This window comes from Dendrobates tinctorius, unplaced genomic scaffold, assembly GCF_039654945.1.
Source record: "Dendrobates tinctorius isolate UK_male_01 unplaced genomic scaffold, ASM3965494v1 ptg000034l, whole genome shotgun sequence".
Classification (NCBI taxonomy): domain Eukaryota; kingdom Metazoa; phylum Chordata; class Amphibia; order Anura; family Dendrobatidae; genus Dendrobates; species Dendrobates tinctorius.
Window position 1 is genome coordinate 9,034,207 of NW_027361702.1, and position 19,251 is coordinate 9,053,457.

Below are 19,251 nucleotides of genomic sequence, written 5' to 3' on the forward strand. Positions count from 1 at the left end.
CTCTAGTTATTGTGGGAACTGGATGACACTACAGGTACAAGTATGCCACTCATTGTGCACTGCAAGGAAATACTTTATGGAACACTCTGGACAATGTGTGAATGCTTTATTTGGGACTCTAAGGCTTTATCAAAGTACTGTGTGGAATTATGGTTTTATAACCACATTGTGGTAGATTGTCTCACTCAGGTGCTCACAGATGTAGACACAGGAGTGTTTCTTCTGCTGGTTTATTAAAACACGGCATAAACCAGTGCAGGGTATAACAAAATAAACATGGCCTTTCTGGCACAATGGCAAAACAAAAGATAACTGATGGCACAGTCCATATGCCTGCGGGATTCAACCGCTCCGGATACAATAAACTTCAGCTCCCACTGCAGCTCCAGACTGGAGATTTCCTTGCCTCCAAACACACAGACCGAAAAAAAACTCAATGGTCGGTCATGTAACTTCCCAAACCACACCCTTGGGGAGGAGATATGGTGAGTAACTGTCCCGCCCTCTCTTACAGCCACTCACAAAAAACCAACCCTGTCATGGACGATTAACCCCACTCAGCACATAACATGCTGCAGAGAAACTTCTGGATTTCACATCTAGGAAGATAGCAACTTTCGTGACACATATCTCCCCTCACATACAGCGCCAGTGACCCTGTCACAACATATAAATATGAAATTAACTAGTCAAAGTTTAAAGGAAGTGAAGCTATGATATTCTAGGACGCTGTGCACATGTCCAATTTTTTCTTTGGACTTAGTGGTCCGTGGAAAAAATCGGAGACATGTCCAATATTAATCAGAGGGGCTGTATCAAAATCGGCAATGCAAGTATATGGGTGCATGAAAAAAAGCCGACCGCACTTGAATGACATCCCAATGAGATCCAGTTTTTAAGGACTGACAAAGGACAACATGGATAAACTTTTCTTTTTTTCACCCCACGTACTAAAAAAACTGATGACACTCTGATCGGAATAATCAGTACGTTTTTCATAAAGGTGAAGAAATCGGTTGTGTGAACCTACCCATAGGCTAGTAACAAGCAGGTATTACTGCATTTAAAAACCCTATGGGTGTGAACAACCAAGATCTAAATAATAGGGACCCTCGCTATATTGGTGGTAACCAATTGTGGTCATCTGTCATCTCTAAATTTTAAAACATTTTAAAAATTCTGTGTTTTCCTAAAATGCTGTGTAACTAAGAATTTTTCCTGTTATTTCAGACAAGGGACGAATTTGCAGATACTGAACAGATTAGTATCATTGAGCGGTTTCCCTACCCATTTCAGGTAAGCCATATTCTGGACTATACTTTCCATGAACTCCTCATTATGACCTATATTCCAAGAAAAAAACTGCAATCTTTCTTTTGTCATCACTGATCCATATAAAATATGCTCAACATGTTGTAAGTTCTTAGATTAGGAACACATAAAGCATATTGAATGAGGACACACAGAGTAGAGACAATATAACCACAGTTTATAGCGAAGTCATAATCAATAAAGTTCAAAGCAGAACCTGAATCCACAAATACAGGTGTACAAAAAAAAAGAAAAACTTTTAGTCTCCAGTGATACCTTGAGGAAAAATCATGATACTTGTAAGAGACATAATTTCAGATTCTTGGAACCTGCAACTTCACACTTAAGTTTTTCTTTCCATTGAAAAATTAAATAATGTACTTAAAACATTGAACCATAACATGACCAGAACGACCACAATATAAACAAAAGTAGATGCTCCGTGTTTCATACCCTCTCTAGGACCCCTGCAAGCACCAATTTGCAGTGATTCACTAGTTCTACCTGATGAAGGAGGTTCCACTAATATACCTTCTAATATGTCTATCCATCAGATGTCTTTCTAAATGAATAGCGAGGGTCATAGCCTCCTCTAAAGACTGTAGACAAGAATTGTAAGTCATCCTGTCCTTAATCTGATGTGACAGTCACTGGCAGAACTGACTCCAGAGAGCAGGGTCGCTCAAAGAGGTCATGACAGCCCAATGTCTGAACTCAGAGCTACAACCTCCCTGAACCAATCTATGGACCTTGAACTCTGCTATAGTGACTTTGTCAAACTTGTCATCAATTATACTGAGAGCCGAGAAAAATGTCTCTACAGAGGTCAACTACAGAGAATCATCAGGCAAAGAAAAAGCCCAGGCCTGTGAATCTCCACTGAGTAAAGACAAAATATGGCCTACTTGTTGACTCTCAGACCCAAAGGATACCCTGTTAGGAACGGCGGAACGCACTAAATAAAAATAAATAATAAAGTGCGTTCGCCGCTCGGGGTCCACTGTGTAGTAGGTGTTACACCGCTGCTAGGTAATGACAGACGAGCAATATGGCGGTATAATGCACACGGGTTCAACTTGACCCGAAGTGCGCAGAGCGGGCTCTGTTCACACACAGAGGCGCCACAACAAAAACATACAGAAACGTTGAGCCTGTTAGTGTCACAGGCCTCAGGTAAAATGCACACACAGTATCAGGTCACAGGAGCAGGACCTAAGACAGAGGAGCTGCGTCTGTCTAGACCTACCATGTGTGCGGCGTCGCTACTGTGAGCGCCAAGAAGGGCTGCAACTGCAGCGCAGGAAACTGCCGCTGGACTACACAGCTACAAAGCAGGCGCAATGTCGAACGCTAGCGCAGAGGTGCGGTGTGCACAGTGGCCTAAGGCTTGCCACTGACTGGCGCTGACTGGTGAACTAATTCCCTATCCACATGCGTAATATCAGAGGGAAGGGGGTTCTTAATAAGTCAGTCACCAGAATCATACATCCGTCTCCATTCACACATAGCAAGTATAGTCTATACTAGCGCATGGCCGAATGGTCATGCGCGCTTTTTATAGCCGTGCAGGACCTTCCAGATCTCCGAGATGGACCAATGAGATCTGGAGCAGGACCAGGGCACATGACTCCCGATCTCCAATGGGAGATCGTCTCGTGAGCATGCCCAGTAGGAGCACAGAGGAACTTAGTCTCTGGAGCGGTCTGCTGCAAAGTAATCTTCTCTGGGCAGTACAGTCATGGCCAAAAGTTTTGAGAATGACACAAATATTAATTTTTACAAAGTCTACTGCTTCATTTTTTCTAATGGCAATTTGCATATACTCCAGAATGTTATAAAGAGTGATCAGCTTAACAGCAATTACTTGCAAAGTCAATATTTGCCTAGAAAATTAACTTTATCCCCCAAAACACATTTCAACATCATTGCAGCCCTGCCTTAAAAGGACCAGCTAACATCGTTTCAGTGATTGCTCCATTAACACAGGTGTGGGTGTTGATGAGGACAGGGCTGGAGATCAATCTGTCATGATTAAGTAAGAATGACACCACTGGACACTTTAAAAGGAGGCTGGTGCTTGGCATCATTGTTTCTCTTCTGTTAACCATGGTTATCTCTAAAGAAACACGTGCAGTCATCATTGCACTGCACAAAAATGGCCTAACAGGGAAGAGTATCGCAGCTAGAAAGATTGCACCTCAGTCAACAATCTATTGCATCATCAAGAACTTCAAGGAGAGAGGTTCCCTTGTTGCCAAAAAGGCTCCAGGGCGCCCAAAAAAGACCAGCAAGCGCCAGGACCGTCTCTTAAAAGTGTTTCAGCTGTGGGATCGGGCTACCAGCAGTGCAGAGCTTGCTCAGGAATGGCAGCAGGCAGGTGTGAGTGCATCTGCACACACTGTGAGGCGGAGACTCTTGGAGCAAGGCCTGGTCTCAAGGAGGGCAGCAAAGAAGCCACTTCTCTCCAGAAAAAACATCATGGACAGACTGATATTCTGCAAGAGGTACAGGGAGTGGACTGCTGAGGACTGGGGTAAAGTCATTTTCTCTGATGAATCCCCTTTTCGATTGTTTGGGACATCTGGAAAACGGCTTATTCGGAGAAGACCAGGTGAGCGCTACCACCAGTCTTGTCTCTTGCCAACTGTCAAGCATCCTGAAACCATTCATGTGTGGGGTTGCTTCTCAGCCAAGGGAATGGGCTCTCTCTCAGTCTTGCCTAAAAACACAGCCATGAATAAAGAATGGTACCAGAATGTCCTCCAAGAGCAACTTCTCCCAACCGTCCAAGAGCAGTTTGGCAATCAACAATGCCTTTTTCAACATGATGGAGCACCTTGCCATAAAGCAAAGGTGATAACTAAATGGCTCAGGGAACAAAACATAGAGATTTTGGGACCATGGCCTGGAAACTCCCCAGATCTTAATCCCATTGAGAACTTGTGGTCAATCATCAAGAGACGGGTGGACAAGCAAAAACCTTCAAATTCAGACAAAATAAAAGCATTGATTTTGCAAGAATGGACTGCTATCAGTCAGGATTTGATCCAGAAGTTGATTGAGAGCATGCCAGGGAGAATTGCTGAGGTCCTGAAGAAGAAGGGTCAACACTGCAAATATTGACTTGCTGCATTAACTCATTCTAACTGTCAATATAACCTTTTGTTACTCATAATATGATTGCAATTATATTTCTGTATGTGATTAAAAACATCTGACAAACACACATAAAAACCAGAGGGCAGCAGATCATGTGAAAATATAATATTTGTGTCATTCTCAAAACTTTTGGCCATGACTGTAGATAGACAGCAGGAGACCGCAGAATGTGAGGCTCTGGATTCCTACAGAGCAGGCGCAGAAACCTGACGCCTAACATACCCAATGTAAATGGAAGCATAATTTGTATGAAGTAGAATAAATAGAAAACTTACTTCTGTCTTCGTCAAAGCAATCTGGTAATTTTACCTTATTTTCCAACGTGGTTTACGAATGACTTTGGTCAACAGAAGTGGCTGAATGTGCAAGCTGCTGTTGGTCACTGATCGCTGCGACTTTCAGGGACAATGCCTGTAGTTGTACGGCCAAGGCACAAACCAGATCCATATGGATACCCCAGGACACACTAAATTGGCTGGCTATAATGTTATGACTGAACCCTAACACTCGCACAGGGATGAACCAGCCAGGGAAGATTGTTGTGAGTTAATTTTTCCCTTCACCAATAAGGTCTGATGAACTCCCTCCTCTGGTGAAGGAAGGTAGTGAGGCTGATTACCAAACACCTGGGCAGCTAGATGATGACTGGGTGGCTGGAATTGAGGACTGGATATAAGGCAGCCGACGCCCTTCTGCCTTGCTGGTGATCCTGCTGGATTCTTGGAGACCAGTCTGATTCCTGCATCTCAAAGCTAAGTTTTTCTGCTCTGCTTTGTACTCTTCAGTTTTGTTTTTGTTTTGCCTTGTTTTTTTGGGAGTTCTGCCATCCCCGGCCGGGGGTGAGCTGAATTCCATTTTTGTCTCTGATCTGTTGATCTTTTGCTCTGTCTTCAGAATATACCTGAGTGCTGATATTGTCTTTTGAAGCCTAGCGACTTCAGGGCCTGTTTTTCCTATCAGTTGGTTGGCTCATTTTGGATAGGGTTTTTGCGGATGGCAGACAGCAGCTTTCCTATCCTGTCCTATTTAGTTAGCTTGGGCCCCATCATTTGCTCAACCTATCTTTCTATCTGTGTTAGTGTTTTCATCTTGCTTCACCGTCATTATATGTTGGGGGCTGCCTATTGCTTTGGGGTCTGCTCTGGGGCAGTTTAGTTTTTCCCCTTTCTGTCTTTAGGCTATGTAGTTCTCCGGCTGTGATCGAGGGGTCTAGGGCACCGTAGGAACCCCCCACGGCTACTGCTAGTTGTTGTGGATAGGTTCAGGGGTCAGCAATCCGATAGCTACCAACCTCTCTGTTTTTTTCTGGACTTAGCTAGTATTTTGTTTTTTCCTCCTTTGGTGACTCATCATAACAGAATCACCAGCCATACCGCAGATCGTAGGGTACTTAATAGCAGGAGAAAATTGTAAAAAAAAAAATAAAAAAAAAAGTGTGTCAGAATTTATTTTTTTTTTGTGCATATTTTTTCCTCTATATCTCTGAGGCCGTAGGGGGAATTTTTCTCTCAATGGAGATGAAGCAATTGTCTGATCGTGTGGAGCAGCTCGCTGCTGAAGTGCGGGGAATTTCCGCCTATCTTGCTCATTGCTGCTGAACCAAAGATTCCTACTCCTGATGTGTTTTTTTGGGGATCGGTCTAAATTCTTGAATTTCAAGAATAATTGTAAATTATTTTTTGCCTTGAAGCCTAACTCGTCGGGGAACTCCGCGCAGCAGGTTAAGATTGTCATCTCTTTGCTGCGCGGCGATCCCCAGGATTGGGCGTTTTCTTTGAAACCTGATGATCCTATTCTGAATAATGTGAACACATTTTTTCAAGCCTTGGGGTTGTTGTATGATGAACCCAGTGCTATTGATCAAGCTGAAAAGACCCTGTTGGCATTAAGCCAGGGTCGGGATTCGGCAGTTGTACTGTCAAAAATTCCGAAAGTGGGCGGTCCTTACTACCTGGAATGATGGTGCCTTGGCAGCCCTCTTTCAGAAGGGTTTGTCAGAAACTGTAAAAGATACTATGGTGGGATTTCCTGTTCCCTCTGGTCTTGACGATTCTATGTCATTAGCCATTCAGGTGGATCGGCGTTTACGTGAACGCAAAACTACACAAGAGATGTTGCCACCTGTTGAACAAATGTCTGAACCTATGCAATGTGATAGAGTTTTGTCTAGGGCGCAACGTCAGGAGTTCAGAAGGCGTAATAAGCTGTGTTTTTTTTGTGGAGATGCCTCGCATATTATTTCTGTCTACCCTAAACGAGAGAAATGTTGTGCACACACGTTTTCTGTGGGTGGTGTTCAACCTAAGTTTCTTCTGGCAATTACTCTGATCTGCTCCTTGTCCACATTTTCCGCCAAGGCTTTTGTGGATTCGGGAGCAGCTCTAAACCTGATGGACTTGGATTTTGCTAAACGTTGTGGATTTCCTATGACACCTCTGAGGACGCCTATCCCTTTGAGGGGTATTGATGCTACTCCTTTGGCGAAGAATAAACCTCAGTTTTGGACCCAGGTGGTAATGCGGGTCACCCCAGACCATCAAGAAAATTGCAGATTTTTGTGTTGCATAATTTGCATGATACCATTGTTCTGGGGTTTCCCTGGTTGCAAATCCATAATCCAGTTCTGGATTGGAAATCTTTGTCTGTGGTGAGTTGGGGTTGTCGGTGTGCCCTTAGTGATGCTCCTGTTTTCTCCACCTCTCCCCAGTCGCATGATGTTCCTGACTATTTGGCTGACTTTTATGATGTATTTAGTGAGAATGAGTCTGCGTCTTTGCCTCCTCATAGGAGTTATGACTGTGCAATTGAGCTGAACCCGGGGTGTAAATTCCCCAAGGGTCGGCTTTTCAATTTATCTGTACCCGAGCACGAGGCTATGCGATCCTATATTAAGGAGTCATTGGAGAAGGGTCATATTAGACCATCCTCTTCACCCTTAGGTGCTGGGGTTTTTTTCGTGGCTAAAAAGGATGGTTCATTAACCCCTTCACCCCCAAGGGTGGTTTGCACGTTCATGACCGGGCCAATTTTTACAATTCTGACCACTGTATCTTTATGAGGTCATAACTCTGGAACGCTTCCATGGATCCCGGTGATTCTGACAATGTTTTATCGTGACATATTGTACTTCATGTTAGTGGTAAAATTTCATTCAAATAACTTGCGTTTATTTGTGAGAAAAACAGAAATTTGGCGAAAATTTTGAAAATTTTGCAATTTTCCAACTTTGAATTTTTATGCCCTTAAATCACAGAGATACGGCACACAAAAAACTTGATAACTAACATTTCCCACATGTTTACTTTACATCATCACAATTTTGGAACCACAATTTTTTTTTGTTAGGAAGTTATAAGGGTTAAAAGTTGACCAGCGATTTCTCATTTTTACAACACCATTTTATTTTTAGGACCACATCACATTTGAAGCCACTTTGAGGGGTCTATATGATAGAAAATACCCAAAAGTGACACCATTCTAAAAACTGCACCCCTTAAAGTGCTCAAAACCACATTCAAGAAGTTTATTAACCCTTTAGGTGCGTCACAGGAATTTTTTTGAATATTTACAAAAAAAAAGGAACATCTAACTTTTTTTCATAAAAAAAATACTTCAGGTTCAATTTTTTTTATTTTACCAAGGGTAACAGGAGAAATTGGACTGCAAAAGTTATTGTGCAATTTGTCCTGAGTACGCAGATACCTGATATGTGGGGGGAACCACTGTTTCGGTGCATGGCAGAGCTCAGAATGGAAGGAGTGCAGTTTGACTTTTTCAATGCAAAATTGGCTGGAATTCAGATTGGACGCCATGTCACGTTTGGAGAGTCCCTGATGTACCTAAACAGTGGAAACCCCCTACAAGTGACCCCATTTTGGAAACTAGACCCCCCTAGGAACTTATCTAGATATGTGGTGAGAACTTTGAACCCACAAGGGCTTTACAGAAGTTTATAACGTACAGCGGTACAATTAAAAAATCATATTTTTTCAACAAAAATGATCTTTTCACCCCAATTTTTATTTTCCCAAGGGTAACAGGACCCTAAAAGTTATTGTGCAATTTGTCCTGAGTACGTTGATACCCCACATGTGGGGGTAAACCACTATTTGGGCGCATGGCAGAGCTCGGAAGGGAAGCAGCGCCATTTGACGTTTTTGGCTGGAATTGAGATCGGACACCATGTCGCATTTGGAAAACCCCTGATGTACCAAAACAGTGGAAACCCCCCACAAATGACACCATTTTGGAAACTAGACCCCCTAAGGAACTTATCTAGATGTGTGGTGAGCACATTGACCCCCCCAGTGCTTCACAGAAGTTTATAATGCCCGGGCGTGAAAATAAAAAATTCGTATTTTTTCCACAAACATGATCTTTTAGTCACCATTTTTTTATTTTTCCAAGGGTTCCAGGAGAAATTGGACCCCAAAAGTTGTTGTCCAATTTGTCCTCAGTATGCTGATACCCCATATTTGGGAGAAAACTACTGTATGGGCACACGTCGGGGTTCGGAAGGGAAGTAGTGACGTTTTGGAATGCAGACTTTGATGGAATGGTCTGCGGGTGTCATGTTGCCTTTGGAGAGCCCCTAATGTACCTAAACAGTGGAAACCCCCCACAAATGACACCATTTTGTAAACTAGACCCCCCAAGGAACTTATCTAGATGTGTGGTGAGCACTTTGAACCCCCCAGTGCTTCACAGAAGTTTATAACGCCCGGGCGTGAAAATAAAAAATTCGTATTTTTTCCACAAACATGATCAATTAGTCCCCAATTTTTTCATTTTCCCAAGGGTAACAGGAGAAATTGGACCCCCAAAAGTTGTTGTCCAATTTGGCCTGAGTACGCTGACACCCCATATGTGGGAGAAAACTACTGTATGGACACACGTCGGGGCTCGGAAGGGAAGCAGTGACGTTTTGGAATGCAGACTTTGATGGAATGGTCTGCGGGTGTCATGTGCGTTTGGAGAGCCCCTGATGTACCTAAACTATTGAAACTCCCCACAAGTGACCCCATTTTGGACACTAGACCCCCCATGGAACTTATCTAGATGTGTGGTGAGCACTTTGAACCCCCAAGTGCTTCACAGAAGTTTATAACACTCGGACGTGAAAATAAAAAAATCATTTTTTTCCACAAAAATGATATTTTTGCCCCCAATTTTTTATTTTCCTAAGGGTAACAGGAGAAATTGGACCCCAAAAATTGTTTTGCAATTTGTCCTGAGTAGGCTGATACCCTACATGTGGGGGTAAAACACTGTTTGGGCGCATGGCAGAGCTTGGAAGGGAAGGAGCACCATTTGACTTTTTCAACTCAGAATTGGCTGGAATTTAGATCAGACGCCATGTTGCATTTGGAGAGCCCCTGATGTGCCCAAACAGTGGAAACCCCCCAATTATAACTCCAACCCTAACCCCAACACACCCCTAACCCTAACCCTAGCCCTAACCCTAGCCCTAACCCTAGCCCTAACCCTAGCCCTAACCCTAGCCCTAACCCTAACCCTAGCCCTAACCCTAACCCTAACCCTAATGGGAAAATGGAGATAAATACTTTTTTTTAAATTTTATTATTTTTCTCTAACTAAGGGGGTGATATCGGGGGTTTTGATTTACTATTTATGGCGGTTTTTATGTTTGGCGGCTGTCACACGCTAAAAGACGCTTTTTATTGTAAAAATAGTTTTTGCATCACCACATATTGAGAGCTATAATTTTTCCGTATTTTGACCCACCGAATCATGCGAGGTCTTATTTTTTGTGGGACGAGTTGACATTTTTATTGGTACCATTTTCGGGCATGTGACTTTTTTGATCGCTTTTTATTCCTATTTTTGGGACGCAGAATGAACAAAAACCAGCGTTTCATGAATTTCTTTTGGGGGGGTGCGTTTACACCGTTCCGCGTGCGGTAAAATTGATAAAGTGGTTTTATTCTTCGGGTCAGTACGGTTACAGCGATACCTCATTTAGGTCGTTTTTTTATGTTTTTGTCGGTTTTATGCAATGAAAACTATTTTATATAAAAAATAATTATTTTTGCATCGCTTTATTCTGCGAGCTATAACTTTTTTACTTTTTCGCTGATGATGCTGTGTGGTGGCTCGTTTTTTGCGGGACAAGATGACGTTTTCAGCGGTACCATGGATATTTATATGCGTCTTTTTGATCGCGCGTTATTACACTTTTTGTTTGGCGGTATGATAATAAATCATTATTTTTTGCTTCGTTTTTTATTTTTATTTTTTAAGAGGTTCGCTAAAGGGGTTAACTAATGGGATAGTTTTATAGGGCGGGTCATTACGGACGCGGCGATACCTAATATGTGTACTTTTATTGATTTTTTTATTATTTCCAAAAAATGGATTTATTGGGGGAATATTTTTTTTTTTTTTTCTAATTTATTTGGCGATTTTTTTTAAATTATTTTAACACTTTTTTTTTTTTTTTTTTTTTTACTTTACTAAATAGTCCCGTGGGACATCACTGTCCTGTGACAGATCGCTGATCTGTCACATCACAGATCACTGTGACAGATCAGCGATCTGACACAGGCACTGCAGAAGGCTTCCTCATACCTGCGCTTTGCAGGCACTGAGGAAGCCAGCTTCCTCAGGCCCCCGAAGGCCCCCGTCGCTATCTTGGATTCGGGGGCCTGGAGGAAAGGAGCCCCCCGCAGCAGCGCTGCACATTGCGCTGCCGTGGGGGGCTCAGGGAAGCACGGAGGGAGCCCCCTCCCTGCCGATGCTTCCCTTTAACCCCCGGTACACCGCGATCATGTTTGATCGCGGTGTGCAAGGGGTTAACGTGTCGGGGGCGGTCCGTGACCACCCCTGACACATTGTGCCGGGTGTCAGCTTTGATAATCAGCTGACACCCGGCCGCGATCAGCGGCGCTCACCACGTGGGCGCCGCTGATCGCGCCGACGTACTATCCCGTCCATGGGCATAGGGGCCCAGGTCCCATGGACGGGATAGTACGTCGGATGGCAGAAAGGGGTTAAGGCCTTGTATTGACTATCGTGCCCTCAACAAAATTACTGTTAAATATCAGTATCCGTTACCCCTGATTTCTGATCTATTCTCCAGAGTTAAAGGTGCTTGCTGGTTTACCAAGCTTGACCTCAGGGGGGCGTATAATCTTATTCGCATTAAGCATGGGGATGAATGGAAGACGGCATTTAATACTCCGGAGGGACATTTTGAGTACCTGGTGATGCCTTTTGGGCTCACTAATGCCCCTTCTGTCTTCCAGTGCTTCATGAACGATATATTCCGAGACTTTGTGGATAAATTTTTGATTATCTATCTGGATGATATTTTGATCTTCTCCAAGAATTGGGACTCTCATGTGGAACATGTTCGGACTGTGTTCCGGATTTTGAGGGAGAATTTCCTGTTTGTCAAGTGATCGAAATGCCTTTTTGGGGTACAGAGGATTTCATTTTTGGGATTTATTTTGTCTCCGTCAACTATTGAAATGGACCCGGCCAAGGTACAGGCCATTTATGATTGGGTTCAGCCCACTTCTTTGAAGGCCCTCCAGAAGTTTTTGGGTTTTGCTAATTTTTATCGGAAATTTATAGCAAAATTTTTCTGGTATTGCCAAGCCATTGACAGATTTGACTAGGAAGGGTGCTGATGTGCTGAATTGGTCTCCGGAGGCTGTTTCTTCCTTTCAGGGGCTGAAGCGAAGATTCACTTCTGCTCCGGTTTTGCGGCAACCTGATGTCTCACTCCCGTTTCAGGTAGAGGTGGACGCTTCTGAGATTGGTGCAGGAGCTGTTTTGTCCCAAAAAGTTCCTGTAACATCTAAAATGAATCCCTGTGCTTTCTTTTCCCGAAAGTTCTCCCCATCCGAATGTAACTATGATGTGGGGAATCGGGAACTGTTGGCCATGAAATGGGCATTTGAGGAGTGGAGACATTGGTTGGAGGGAGCTAAACATCAATTCGTGGTCCTTACTGACCACAAGAATTTGATTTACCTTGAGTCTGCCAAACGCTTGAATCCTAGACAGGCTAGGTGGGCCTTGTTTTTCACACGTTTTGATTTTGTGGTCTTTTTTCTTCCGGGCACTAAGAATGTCAAGGCAGACGCCCTCTCTAGGAGTTTCCTTGCTGATTCTCCTGTTGTGACTAAGCCTGCTACCATCTTAGGCGAGGGGGCAGTTCTTTCTGCCATCTCGCCCGATTTGAGACGTGCTCTGGAAGAGTTTCAGGAGGACAAACCTGAGCGTTGTCCCAGTGGAAAGTTGTATGTTCCTGACCAGTGGAGGAAGAGAGTGATGTCTGAAGTTCATTGCTCTGCATTGGCTGGTCATCCAGGTATTTTTGGTACTAGAGATCTGGTGAGTCGGTCTTTTTGGTGGCCCGCCTTGTCTCATGATGTCAGGAATTTTGTGCAGTCCTGTGGGACTTGCTCCCGGTCTAAACCTTGTTCTCGCTCTAGTGGCTTGTTGATGCCTTTGCCGGTGCCCAGGAGGCCATGGACCCATATTTCAATGGATTTTATCTCTGATATGCCTGTCTCTCAGAGAATGACTGTTATTTGGGTGATTTGTGATAGATTCTCTAAGATGGTCCATCTTGTACCACTCCCTAAGTTGCCATCTTCCTCTTAGTTGGTGCCCTTGTTTTTGCAACAGGTGGTTCGATTGCACGGGATTCCTGAGAACATTGTATCTGACAGAGGAGTTCAGTTTGTGTCTAGATTTTGGAGGACTTTCTGTTCCAAGCTGGGAATTCAGTTGTCCTTCTCCTCTGCGTTTCACCCTCAGACCAATGGGCAGACGGAGAGAACAAACCAGACTTTGGAGTCGTATTTGAGATGTTTTATTTCTGCCGATCAGGATGATTGGGTTTCATTTTTGCCCTTGGCCGAATTTGCTTTAAATAATAGAGCTAGTTCTGCCACTTTGATGTCACACTTTTTTTTGTAACTTTGGGTTTCACCCTCGATTTTCTTCAGGGCAAGTGGAGCCTTCTGCCTGCCCAGGTGTTGACACTGTGGTGGAGAGAATGCACCAGATCTGGGACCAAGTAGTGGATAAGTTGTCTCTCTCCCAGGAAAAGGCCCAGCGGTTTTCCAACCGGCGTAGGACCGTTGGTCCCCAGTTTAACCTCTTCCTGACATGAGACGTACTATCCCGTCCATGGGACCCGGGCCCCTATGCCCATGGACGGGATAGTACGTCTAGCGCGATCAGCGGCGCCCACGTGGTGAGCGCCGCTGATCGCGGCCGGGTGTCAGCTGATTATCACAGCTGACACCCGGCACAATGTGTCAGGGGCGGTCACGGACCACCCCCGACACGTTAACCCCTTGCACACCGCGATCAAACATGATCGCGGTGTACCGGGGGTTAAAGGGAAGCATCGGCAGGGAGGGGGCTCCCTCCATGCTTCCCTGAGCCCCCCACGGCAGCGCAATGTGCAGCGCTGCTGCGGGGGACTCCTTTCCTCCAGGCCCCCGGATCCAAGATGGCGACGGGGGCCTTCGGGGGCCTGAGGAAGCTGGCTTCCTCAGTGCCTGCAAAGCGCAGGCATGAGGAAGCCTTCTGCAGTGCCTGTGTCAGATCGCTGATCTGTCACAGTGATCTGTGATGTGACAGATCAGCGATCTGTCACAGGACAGTGATGGCCCACCTGGGACTATTTAATAAAGTAAAAAAAAAAATAAAAAAAAGTGTTAAAATAATTAAAAAAAAATCGCCAAATAAATTAGAAAAAATAAATAAATATTCCCCCAATAAATCCATTTTTTGGAAATAATAAAAAAAACAAACAATAAAAGTACACATATTAGGTATCGCCGCGTCCGTAATGACCCGCCCTATAAAACTGTCTCATTAGTTAACCCCTTTAGCGAACCCCTTAAAAAATAAAAATAAAAAACGAAGCAAAAAATAATGATTTATTATCATACCGCCAAACAAAAAGTGTAATAACGCGCGATCAAAAAGATGCATATAAATATCCCTGGTACCGCTGAAAACGTCATCTTGTCCCGCAAAAAACGAGCTGCCACACAGCATCATCAGCGAAAAAATAAAAAAGTTATAGCTCACAGAATAAAGCGATGCAAAAACAATTATTTTTTATGTAAAATAGTTTTCATTGCATAAAACCGACAAAAACATAAAAAAATGACATAAATGAGGTATCGCTGTAACCGTACTGACCCGAAGAATAAAACCGCTTTATCAATTTTACCGCACGCGGAACGGTGTAAACGCACCCCCCCAAAAGAAATTCATGAAACGCTGGTTTTTGTTCATTCTGTGTCCCAAAAATAGGAATAAAAAGCGATCAAAAATTGTCACGTGCCCGAAAATGATACCAATAAAAACGTCAACTCGTCCCGCAAAAAATAAGACCTCACATGACTCGGTGGGTCAAAATACGGAAAAATTATAGCTCTCAATATGTGGTGATGCAAAAACTATTTTTACAATAAAAAGCGTCTTTTAGCGTGCGACAGCTGCCAAATATAAAAACCGCCATAAATAGTAAATCAACCCCCCCGTTATCACCCCCTTAGTTAGGGAAAAATAATAAAATTAAAAAAAAAAGTATTTATCTCCATTTTCCCATTAGGGCTAGGGTTAGGGTTAGGGCTAGAGTTAGGGCTAGGGTTAGGGCTAGGGTTAGGGCTCAGATTAGGGTTAGGGGTGTGTTGGGGTTAGGGTTGGAGTTATAATTGGGGGGTTTCCACTGTTTGGGCACATCAGGGGCTCTCCAAATGCAACATGGCGTCTGATCTCAATTCCAGCCAATTCTGAGTTGAAAAAGTCAAATGTTGCTCCTCCCCTTCCAAGCTCTGCCATGCGCCCAAACAGTGTTTTACCCCACATGTAGGGTATCAACCTACTCAGGACAAATTGCAAAACAATTTTTGGGGTCCAATTTCTCCTGTTACCCTTAGGAAAATAAAAAATTGGGGGCAAAAATATCATTTTTGTGGAAAAAAATGATTTTTTTATTTTCACGTCCGAGTGTTATAAACTTCTGTGAAGCACTTGGGGGTTCAAAGTGCTCACCACACATCTAGATAAGTTCCGTGGGGGGTCTAGTGTCCAAAATGGGGTCACTTGTGGGGAGTTTCAATAGTTTAGGTACATCAGGGGCTCTCCAAACGCACATGACACCCGCAGACCATTCCATCAAAGTCTGCATTCCAAAACGTCACTGCTTCCCTTCCGAGCCCCGACGTGTGTCCATACAGTAGTTTTCTCCCACATATGGGGTGTCAGCGTACTCAGGCCAAATTGGACAACAACTTTTGGGGGTCCAATTTCTCCTGTTACCCTTGGGAAAATGAAAAAATTGGAGACTAATTGATCATGTTTCTGGAAAAAATAATATTTTTTTATTTTCATGCCCTGGCATTATAAACTTCTGTGAAGCTCTTGGGGGTTCATAGGGCTCACCTCACATCTAGATAAGTTCCTTATTGGGTCTAGTTTTCAAAATGGGGTCATTTGTGGGGGGTTTCCACTGTTTAGGTACATTAGGGGCTCTCCAAAGGCAACATGACACCCGCAGACCATTCCATCAAAGTCTGCATTCCAAAACGTCACTACTTCCCTTCCGAGCCCCGACGTGTGCCCATACAGTAGTTTTCTCCCACATTTGGGGTATCAGCATACTCAGGACAAATTGGACTACAACTTTTGGGGTCCAATTTCTCCTGGTACCCTTGGGAAAATAAAAAAATGGTGACTAAAAGATCATGTTTGTGGAAAAAATACGAATTTTTTATTTTCACTCCCGGGCGTTATAAACTTCTGTGAAGCACTGGGGGGTTCAAAGTGCTCACCACACATCTAGATAAGTTCCTTGGGGGGTCTAGTTTACAAAATGGAGTCATTTGTGGGGGGTTTCCACTGTTTAGGTACATTAGGGGCTCTCCAAAGGCAACATGACACCCGCAGACCATTCCATCAAAGTCTGCATTCCAAAACGTCACTACTTCCCTTCCGAGCACCGACGTGTGCCCATACAGTAGTTTTCTCCCACATATGGGGTATCAGCATACTCAGGACAAATTGGACAACAACTTTTGGGGTCCAATTTCTCCCGGTACCCTTGGGAAAATAAAAAAATGGTGACTAAAAGATCATGTTTGTGGAAAAATACGAATTTTTTATTTTCACGCCCGGGCGTTATAAACTTCTGTGAAGCACTGGGGGGTTCAAAGTGCTCACCACACATCTAGATAAGTTCCTTGGGGGGTCTAGTTTACAAAATGGTGTCATTTGTGGGGGGTTTCCACTGTTTAGGTACATTAGGGGCTCTCCAAAGGCAACATGACACCCGCAGACCATTCCATCAAAGTCTGCATTCCAAAACGTCACTACTTCCCTTCCGAACCCCGACGTGTGCCCATACAGTAGTTTTCTCCCACATATGGGGTATCAGCATACTCACGACAAATTGGACAACAACTTTTGGGGTCCAATTTCTCCTGGTACCCTTGGGAAAATAAAAAAAATGGTGACTAAAAGATCATGTTTGTGGAAAAAATACGAATTTTTTATTTTCACGCCCGGGCATTATAAACTTCTGTGAAGCACTTGGGGGGTCAAAGTGCTCACCACACATTTAGATAAGTTCCGTAGGGGGTCTAGTTTCCAAAATGGTGTCATTTGTGGGGGGTTTCCACTGTTTTGGTACATCAGGAGTTTTCCAAACGCGACATGGTGTCCGATCTCAATTCCAGCCAAAAACGTCAAATGGCGGTGCTTCCCTTCCGAGCTCTGCCATGCGCCCAAATAGTGGTTTACCCCTACATGTGGGGTATCAGCGTACTCAGGACAAATTGCACAATAACTTTTACGGTCCTGTTACCCTTGGGAAAATAAAAATTGGGATGAAAAGATCATTTTTGTGGAAAAAATATGATTTTTTAATTGTACCGCTGTACGTTATAAACTTCTGTAAAGCCCTTGTGGGTTCAAAGTTCTCACCACATATCTAGATAAGTTCCTTGGGGGGTCTAGTTTCCAAAATGGGGTCACTTGTAGGGGGTTTCCACTGTTTAGGTACATCAGAGACTCTCCAAACGTGACATGGCGTCCAATCTGAATTCCAGCCAATTTTGCATTGAAAAAGTCAAACGGCGCTCCTTCCATTCTGAGCTCTGCCATGCACCGAAACAGTGGTTCCCCCCCACATATCAGGTATCTGCGTACTCAGGACAAATTGCACAATAACTTTTGCAGTCCAATTTCTCCTGTTACCCTTGGTAAAATAAAAAAAATTGAACCTGAAGTATTTTTTTTATGAAAAAAAGTTAGATGTTCATTTTTTTTTAAATATTCAAAAAAATTCCTGTGACGCACCTAAAGGGTTAATAAACTTCTTGAATGTGGTTTTGAGCACTTTAAGGGGTGCAGTTTTTAGAATGGTGTCACTTTTGGGTATTTTCTATCATATAGACCCCTCAAAGTGGCTTCAAATGTGATGTGGTCCTAAAAATAAAATGGTGTTGTAAAAATGAGAAATCGCTGGTCAACTTTTAACCCTTATAACTTCCTAACAAAAAAAAATTGTGGTTCCAAAATTGTGCTGATGTAAAGTAAACATGTGGGAAATGTTAGTTATCAAGTTTTTTGTGTGCCGTATCTCTGTGATTTAAGGGCATAAAAATTCAAAGTTGGAAAATTGTGAAATTTTCAAAATTTTCGCCAAATTTCCGTTTTTCTCACAAATAAACGCAAGTTATTTGAATGAAATTTTACCACTAACATGAAGTACAATATGTCACGATAAAACATTGTCAGAATCACCGGGATCCATGGAAGCGTTCCAGAGTTATGACCTCATAAATGTACAGTGGTCAGAATTGTAAAAATTGGCCCGGTCATGAACGTGCAAACCACCCTTGGGGGTGAAGGGGTTAAGGTGGGTGATATGGTTTGGTTGTCATCAAAAAATATCGCTATGAAGGTGGATTCTCCTAAGTTTAAGCCTAGATTTATTGGACCTTACAAGATTTTGGAGATTATTAATCTGGTCTCTTTTCGGTTGGCTCTTCCTGTCACATTTAAAATTCAGAATGTGTTTCATAAGTCCTTGTTGAAGAGGTTTGTTGAACCAGTAGTTCCTGTGGTTGCACCTCCTGACCCTATATTGGTTGAAGGTAACATGGAATATGAGGTAGAGAAGATACTGGATTCCTGTCTGGCTAGACGGAGACTCCAGTATTTGGTTAAGTGGAAGGGTTATGGTCAGGAGGATAATTCCTGGGTCTCTGCCTCTGATATTCATGCTGAGAGATTGGTTCGTGCCTTTCATCGGGCTCACCCGGATCGCCCTGGTGGCATGGATGAGGGTTCGGTGACCCCTCCTCAAGGGGGAGGTACTGTTGTGAGTTCATTTTTCCCTTCACCATTGAGGTCTGATGAACTCCCTCCTCTGGTGAAAGAAGGTAGTGAGGCTGATTACCAAACACCTGGGCAGCTAGATGATGACTGGGTGGCTGGAATTGAGGACTGGATATAAGGCAGCCGATGCCCTTCTGCCATGCTGGTGATCCTGCTGGATTCTTGGAGACCAGTCTGATTCCTGCGTCTCAACGCTACGTTTTTCTGCTCTGCTTTGTACTCTTCAGCTCTGTTTTTGTTTTGCCTTGTTTTTTTTTGGGAGTTCTGCCATCCCCGGCCGGGGGTGAGCTGAATTCCATTTTCGTCTCTGATCTGTTGATCTTTTGCTCAGTCTTCAGAATATACCTGAGTGCTGATATAGTCTTTTGAAGCCTAGCGACT

General features: G+C 43.6%; 1 protein-coding gene across 1 annotated transcript in view; it reads left to right on the forward strand.

Moving 5' to 3' along the window:
- The window catches only part of BTK (Bruton tyrosine kinase), a 289,004-nt gene that overhangs the window by 161,662 nt on the left and 108,091 nt on the right, over positions 1-19,251 (forward strand). Inside the window, exon 4 of the mRNA XM_073573073.1 lies at positions 1,231-1,296. Within this exon, the coding sequence (XP_073429174.1) occupies positions 1,231-1,296 (66 nt within the window). The remainder of the gene's footprint in view (positions 1-1,230; positions 1,297-19,251) is intronic.